We start from the raw sequence: 8,276 nt of genomic DNA, 5'->3' as shown, positions 1-8,276 counted from the left end.
TCTTTTGGATCCCAAAATTTCTAGTTTCTAAAGAAATTTCTACAAGGTGAGGCCATCTAAACCAGTCCAGGGATGAGGAAATGAAAGAAGAAATAGTTGACCAAAGAAATGTCAGTCTGGAAGGGAGAAAAGGACTAAGAAAAGGAGTGTGTGTGGAGAGGGGAGCAAAATGGCTCAGCTGTGCTGGTAAAGATGCTCCCCGCTAAGCCCCGCAACTGAATTTAATCCTTGGAACACACATGGTAGAAGGAGAGAACTGACTCTCACAAACAAGATGTTCTCTGACCACGCGCACGCTTGCGTGCACGTGCAGGGACACACACACACACACACACACACACACACACACACTAAATACACATACACACAAAGTGATATCAAAAAAATTGTCCAGGTTATTAGCCCCCCTTTTTTTAAAGATTTATTCATTTATTATATATAAGTACACTGTAGCTGTCCGCAGACACACCTGAAGAGGGCATCGGATCCCATTACAGATGGTTGTGAGCCACCATGTGGTTGCTGGGAATTGAGCTCAGGACCTCTAGGAAGAGCAGTCAGTGCTCTTAACGACTGAGCCATCTCTCCAGCCCCCAAAATTTTAAAAGTGAACTACAGTATTAAAGTGAATATTTAATTTAATAATACAAAGTGAGATTCGGGTCTACATGTCGACTGTAATTGAACTTCGTTCCTATCCAGCTGTGTATAGAATAATAGAGTAAAGAGCTTTGAGAAGATTTATGTTTTCTCAAAAAGGCTCAGTTTTATAAAAATACTTTCACTTATTTATTTTAGGTGTTTTGTTTTATTGTTTTTGAAACAGAGTCTCACTATATAGCCTGGGCTGTTAAGGAACTTAATATATAGACCAAGCAGGGCCTGAAATCATAGAGATCCAACTGCCTCTGCCTCCTGAGTGCTGGGATCAAAGGCTTGCCCCAAAACTCTTGGTTTTTCTCTGTCTCTGTCTCTCTCTGTCTCTGTCTCTCTCTGTCTCTCTGTCTCTCTGTCTGTCTGTCTGTCTGTCTCTCTCTGTGTGTGTGTGTGTGTGTGTGTGTGTGTGTGTGTGTGTGTACACATACATATGGTCCATTTCGATGATTCTGATGTGTTTTATAGAATCTTTCAAGACTGTCAAACAGGATAGGGCCAAGCATTCACTATAGAACACTTCTGTCCTTAGTTCCCAGCCACTCTGAGAAGATCTCCCTAGGCAGCCAGCCCTGCCCAACAGAAGGGCCTCTGCACTTCTGGAACCCTAAACAAAGCTCTGAGGGACACCTCCCCCAGTAGGCTGAGCCACTAAAGCTCTGGGGATCAGGAGAAACAAAGAGAGAGGGGGAAAGAGAGTGCTGACAGAGCTGCTGGCCATACTCTGCAGGACTATAAAGAGGGGATCCGGAGAGGAAGCTGCACCAGATGGAGACCCAGACTGTGCAGCGGGAGCTGGGTGAGTAAGACCTTGACAGTGCCTTTATCTTTCCTTTCCTTGACAGACAGATGCAGAGGAAGAACCAGTTGTATCCTGCCTAGAGGTTAGAACCTGTGGGAGAAAGAGAAAGTGGGGGACAGCTTTAGTAGTTGCTTTTGCAATAACTACATTCTTAGAAATCAAGACTGGGCATCAGCAGGTTATTGGACACAGGATGGGTGTAGCAAGGAAGAGATGCTGCTTATTTGGAAGCTCCACATAGAAATACCAAAATTTTCATGCATTAGCTCCTGGGCTTGATGCCCGAGTAGAATCCTCCATGTTGATTCTGGGTCTACAAACCTGATATGCATCTGCCAGTCTTCTTTCTCCCTTTCCTTCCTTCACCCTTCTCCTCATTGGACCGCTAATGATAAGTGCTTAACTTCTTTTTTTTTTTCGGAGCTGGGGACCGAACCCAGGGCCTTGTGCTTGCTAGGCAAGGGCTCTACCGCTGAGCTAAATCCCCAACCCCAGTGCTTAACTTCTATCGCTGTTGATCCTCATACATAAAATGGGGTAGTGATGGTATTTGACTTGTGCTGACTTGATATTATTCAAGCAATGCAGGGTCTGACATCGAGTAAGCCATTGGCTTTTCAAGACAGGGTTTCCCTGTGTAGCCCTGGCAGCCTGAAAGTCATTCTGTATACCAGACTGGCCTTGAACTCACAGAGATCTACACAGTACTAGGAATTGAATCTGAGGGTTCACACCCATGTTGAGCAAGCACTCTAGTACTGAGCTATATTCCCAACCACACCTCCCCCTCCTTTTTTGAGTTTCACTCTGTAGCCCTAGTGAGCCTGGAACTCACAGCCCTTACTTATTAATTTGAGACAGAGTCTAAGTGATCCAACTAGGTCTTGAACTTGCAATCCTCCTACCTACTATTTCAAATAGCAGGCATTAACTTCAAATTACTCTCTGCCCCATCTCACCACAGCTTTAGCATGAGCCTGTATCAGTCACACAGGAATGTCCAGCCCTGCTATGGAGATGCTGACCCAGTGTATATTCAGTAGTGATATAGATGAGTACTATGATGAATGCTGAAAAGTGAGGGAGAAGTCAAACTCTGCAGGCTGGAAAAGGCAGAAGGGTCTTGAGGCAGCAAGGCCAAAAATCTAGGTCTATGAGAGAGGAGATGGCGGCATGGATATGCAGAATTGGTCAGTTTGGGTCCTGGGAAGACACAAAGGGTTGGAGTACAGGCTGCATTTTCATCAGTGACAGGTGAGGTGGAAAATTCTGACCCTGCTGACTGAATGACTAGAGACACGGAGTCTAGACAGTTGCCAGGGAGATGCAGGCAAGCAAGAGGACAGAAGGGATATTTATCAAGAGTACCATATGCTTTCACAGTTCTTTATCTGTATTACTTTTCTTTTCTTTTTTTTCTTTTTTTCGGAGCTGAGGACCGAACCCGGGGCTTTGTGCTTGGTAGGCAAGCGCTCTACCACTGAGTTAAATCCCCAACCCCTACTTTTCTAATCTTTATAGTGACTGTGTGTAAAAGGTTTGTTGATAGAAAACCTGAGGTTTTGATAGTAGCCCCAGAGGCAGGATCTCAACCAAAAATCTGGGACTGTAAGCCTCTTTTCCTCATTACTCCTGTGATATGGCTAAAGAGATCTATCTTAGTCACATCACTGGTATGTATCCTCTCTTCCAGAAACTCTTCCAACCACCAAGATGGCTCAGACCAACCCTATGCCAGGGTCCATGGGGCCATGGAAGGTAAGCTGAGCCAACCACATAGAAAATGAAAGGATCCAACAGGGCAGGGCTGAGGTACTGGCACACAGTAGCTTCCAGGCTGTACTTATTCTTGAGATAGTGCCCGTCCCAAAACCAAAAAAAAAAAAAAACCCAAACCAAAACAGTTCTGTAGGAGGGTCAATCTGACACCTAGACACTGTTGAAAGGCAGTTTTCCTGATGGGTGACTCTGGAGGTCCATGATGGATAGATGATGATGCTTGTTTCCTAGGCCAATTCTATCTTGCCATTAGGTCTCCCAAAGTCATGGGATGCAGGCCCCTCTTCTCAATCTGATGTTGGATTTGGTTATGAGCTGAAGTGGCAGATCCCAGGTCTGTCACTACTCCCCTAATACTTAATCCTTTCCTCAGTTGTCAACTCTGACCCAAGTTCACAGTTTGGGGAGCTTGTCAAATCAGGATCCAGGTTCTAGTTGAAAGGATGAAAAATTCATCACAATCCTCCCTTAATGCCTTAGAAGCAAATAAAAAAAAAAATCCACAAGGTGCTTCCAGAAGTCCCAAAATCCTGACCTCTGGGTCACATAGGAACAGGACAGTTGGTGAAATCAGAGTTCACAAGGCCTTGATCTATGAATTGAATTCTGTGTTGTCCCTGGAACACTATTTCCATCATAAACTTAGCCTGAACATGTTAATGTCCACTGAGCACTGGTATCAACTTGAACCCCTTTTTGCCCTGACTACACTGGAAGAGACCTTATCGGGTAGCCTGGGTTATAGCTAGTGATGAAATCACAGGATAAACAGATGGTCTTAACTTATACCCCTATTCTTACTGCTGTACCTGGTTCTCTTCTTTGTCTCATTCAATCCCATTCAGATAACCATCTATGATCAGGAGAACTTCCAGGGCAAGAGGATGGAGTTCACCAGCTCCTGCCCAAATGTCTCTGAACGTAGTTTTGATAATGTCCGGTCACTTAAGGTGGAGTGTGGCGCGTGAGTATGAGTACCAACAGAGCTTCAGGACCTTTTCAGATAGATCTCGTTAGACATGGTACCATTTGAGTAAGGATCTAGGAAGATGCTCCCCAGATGCCAATCATTTCTTAGAGAGAGGTGTTTTATTTTTCTAAAGATCACTACATGCCCAATTAAGTAACTCAAAGCTAGGGGTGATGTTCACACCCCTAGCAGACCTGCAATGAGGCAGGACAGTAATTGTATGTATGCTTTTGTAGTCTATAAGTTACTTGTTTTTCTTCCCCGCATAAAATAGGGAAAGGAGAAAATCTTTTTCACTTTTCGAGACAGGATTTCTTTGTGTAACCCTGGCTGTCCCAGAACTCTCTCCAAAGACCAGGCTGGCCTCAAACACATAGATCCTCCTGCTTCTGCCCCCAAAGTGCTGGGGTTAAAGATGTGAACCACCACTGCTCTACTAAAAGAAACAATGGGGCTGGAGAGATGGCTTAGTGATTAAGAGCACTGACTGCTTTTCCAGAGGTCCTGAGTTCAATTCCCAGCAACCACATGGTGGCTCACAACCATCTATAAATAAAGTAAATAATTAAAAAAAAAAAAAAAAAGACTAGGTTGTTAATTTAGGATGCTCCACTAAGAAGGTGAAGTATGAACAGCAAGAGGAAGAACCTTCAAACTAATAAACAAAGAGAGGAACTGGAGAGGTGGTTCAGAGGTTAAGAGTGCAGGTTGCTCTTCCAGACGTCCTGAATTCAGTTCCCAGCAACCACATGATGACTCATAACCACCTATAATGAAATACGATGCCCTCTTCTGGTATGCAAAGATACATACAGGCAGAAAACTGCACACATAATAGATCTTAAAAAGAAAAGAAACAAGTACAGATACCCAGTCCCATCATGTTATTGCTCTTAGGAAGAGACTTATAAGCTCTGGAGCCATAGAAATGGTCACTGGATCATCAATCTGAAACTTCAGATGGGGGGGGGTATCACTAAAATGGAAATAGAGCTTTGTTAATACACATTACTAGGGGCCCTCTATCTTCAGTGGTTATGTTCAAAATATATTTCAAAACCTGTTCATGAGTGTTCACTAGTGATAGTCCTGGTATTTTATCCCACTATAAGTACTCAAAACAAAAGAGGCCTTCTCCTTAAGGCCATATAGGTTTTGAGCACCATGAACAACCACTACTTATTTTTGGCAGCTGGATTGGTTATGAGCACACCAGCTTCTGTGGGCAACAGTTCATCCTGGAGAGAGGAGAATACCCTCGATGGGATGCCTGGAGTGGGAGCAATGCCTATCATATTGAGCGTCTCATGTCCTTCCGACCCATCTGTTCTGCTGTGAGTCTGAAATTTCCACTTCTCTTGCATTGGGGTGGGGTAAGGATGAGGTCAGACTGGTATTTGTGTTGAATGTACTAGGATGAAAGTAAAGAATGAAGGATGCCTTTCCAATCTACCACTTGATATTCCACCTTATGCTAAAAAAAGAGGCTCTTCTTACTGGGGCAGGAAGCACATACTCAAGATCAAATTGTTAGTTAAAGGATGAGTGAGAAACTACTTACATGTACTAGAAAGTAAATTTATGGCCAGCTAAATTGGAGTGTGTTTAGGTTCCACTGAAGAACCAGGTTAATGTTTAAGTACAACTTCACTAAGTACTGTATAGGAAGGTCTTCCAATATCACTTCGCTACATTCATATGTAAAATTTTAAGATCAGGTATTGTTCAACAATTAGGTTGCATTCTAAATTAAGTCTTAAAACTTAACTCTATCTTTTAAAATGATGTAATTTTTTTGTGAATTATACTATTTGCAAATAGAGAAGCATCTATTTCTGTTTCCGAGATCATATAAACTGCTTAACCATTACGAAATATTTTTTGCACTATTTGTCCACATTTAAAATAAGTAATTTCTTCCCGAAACTTAGGGAACAATTCATCATTCCTTTCAGTTCCTTAATAAAGTCCAGTTTTCCACTAAGCTCTCATTTAGGACTGAACTGGCCAAACTTGGTCTTTTTTTTTCTAATTTTGAAAAACCTTATTTGTATTGCCATTTACTCATTGTTGACAAGAGTACCTGACTTAAAGGGCTAGCTCATGGTTTGAGTAGACTGAATCTGGAGCTGCGGTGAGGTAGAGCAAGGCAAACAAAAGGAATAGTGGCAGATATCGAGATCTAAGAACATATACAGCAGCTCACAGCCAGTTGTCCACAAATATTTTACTTCAGGAATAAGGTGTGCAGGAACTACCTTCTTCAGTACTAAATCACCATGTTCCCCCTCCAACATGGTGGCCCCATGACAGTCTAGGGTACCCAGCAACTTTTGAGTAAAAATGTTTATGCAGAAACCAACCAACCATTAGATCTTTAAGAGTTGAAAATGGTTCTGACTTTGGGAGTGACACTTGCCTGGGCTAGAAACTTATCAAATATGTTCTAATGATTCTTAGGTTTAGTTCTCTACCTCCAACTCAAAAGTTCTAACTATCTCTGTTTGGGATTAAAGGTGTGTAGCATGAACTGCCCAGCTGGATTTTCTCTTATAAATCCCTGTTAATCCAACAATGACATTATGCCAGAAAATGAGTTTAATACTAACTTGTTAAGCTAGAATAACTATACTACTAACGTCTTTAAACTTCTGGATTATAGAATCATAAAGAGTCTAAGATCACCATCTTTGAGAAAGAGAACTTTATTGGACGCCAGTGGGAGATCTGTGATGACTACCCTTCCTTACAAGCCATGGGTTGGTTCAACAATGAAGTGGGTTCCATGAAGATACAGTGTGGAGCGTAAGTACAAAATAAGATTGAAGCACACTTCAAAGATTGTAAATATTAAGACATCGGGGGTCATGGTTTACTAGATGCCATACACTGGCAAACTGACACTGATCTGAAATGCTTTGCTCCAGCTACCACTTACTCTATCTTCCTCAACTGGATATCTGTAGAAGCGGTTACTCTGACACCTCTATTTCTTTTCTATTTATTTTACATATTAAGTACGCTGTAACCTCTTTAGATATACCAGAAGAGGGCACTGAATCACATTATAGATGATTGTGATGTGGTTGCTGGGTATTGAACTCAGGGCCTCTGGAAGAGCAGTTAGTGCTCTAAATCACTGAACCATCTCTCCAGTCCCCTTCATTTTTTCATAAGGCTAATCGTCTATCAGTTGGGACCTACTAATGACATGACATTGAGAGGACTTTGGTTCTGGGGTTTATGTTCTTACCAGATTTAAAATGTAATGTACTTTGACTTTTATAGTTGGGTTTGCTACCAGTATCCTGGATATCGTGGTTATCAGTATATCTTGGAATGTGACCATCACGGAGGAGACTACAAACACTGGAGAGAGTGGGGAACTCATGCTCAGACTTCTCAGATCCAATCAATTCGCCGAATACAACAATAGTAGAGTCAAAGATTCAAAATTCCTCAAGCATGCAAACTTACTAAGCATTATAGAATTTTATGTTCTGCCCAGACACTGCATCCAAATGTTAGCACTAAAATCCACAATAAATGTCATTTAAAAAAAAAAGTGCCTTAGAGACTGATTCAAATACTTTGTACAAATCTCTTTTGTGGCTTTTGGGGTAGAGGGGGCTTCACTTTTTTTTTAAAGATTATTTTGGGGCTGGAAAGATGGCTCAATGGTTAAGAACACTGACTGTGCGGGGTTGGGGATTTAGCTCAGTGGTAGAGCGCTTGCCTAGCAAGCGCAAGGCCCTGGGTTCGGTCCCCAGCTCCGGGGGGGGGGGGGGGGGGGAAGAGTAGAAAAGAGGTAAAGCTGGCCATGGGCATGTGGAGGGAAGGTGGGGAGAGATGGAGAGCGAGAGGGACAAGGGGAAGAGCAGGGAAGAAAAGAGAACAGAGAGCAAGAGAGGAGTAAGAACATGGCATAAACTTTTAATCCCAGCAATGGGGGGAGGCAGATGCAGGTAGATCTGAGTTTGATTGAGGCCAGCCTGGTCTATATACAGTGAGTTCCAGGACAACCAGAGTTATAGTATGAGACCCTGTCTCAAGAAAAGAGACAATAATCAG

At 42.6% G+C, this 8,276-nt stretch overlaps 1 protein-coding gene across 1 annotated transcript; it reads left to right on the top strand.

Moving 5' to 3' along the window:
• Positions 1 to 1,417: 1,417 nt before the first annotated feature.
• On the top strand, positions 1,418 to 7,770 carry Cryba1 (crystallin, beta A1). Its single transcript, NM_013056.1, has 6 exons — positions 1,418 to 1,453; positions 3,150 to 3,214; positions 4,081 to 4,199; positions 5,398 to 5,539; positions 6,868 to 7,010; positions 7,494 to 7,770. Exons 1-6 carry the CDS (start codon positions 1,423 to 1,425, stop codon positions 7,639 to 7,641), a joined length of 648 nt encoding a protein of 215 aa, NP_037188.1. The 5' UTR covers positions 1,418 to 1,422; the 3' UTR covers positions 7,642 to 7,770.
• The last annotated feature ends 506 nt before the right edge of the window (positions 7,771 to 8,276 follow it).

Source organism: Rattus norvegicus, chromosome 10, assembly GCF_021556685.1.
Source record: "Rattus norvegicus strain SHRSP/BbbUtx chromosome 10, alternate assembly SHRSP_T2T, whole genome shotgun sequence".
Taxonomy (NCBI): Eukaryota; Metazoa; Chordata; class Mammalia; order Rodentia; family Muridae; genus Rattus; species Rattus norvegicus.
The sequence above is the reverse complement of the archived record's forward strand: the minus strand, read 5'-3'. Positions and strand labels throughout refer to the sequence as shown.

Coding starts and splice junctions, on each gene's coding strand:
- Cryba1 (NM_013056.1), top strand. CDS start 1,423: ATGGAGACCCAGACTGTGCAGCGGGAGCTGG. Junction 3,215..4,080: donor GGTCCATGGGGCCATGGAAG/GTAAGCTGAGCC, acceptor AATCCCATTCAG/ATAACCATCTATGATCAGGA. Junction 4,200..5,397: donor CTTAAGGTGGAGTGTGGCGC/GTGAGTATGAGT, acceptor TATTTTTGGCAG/CTGGATTGGTTATGAGCACA.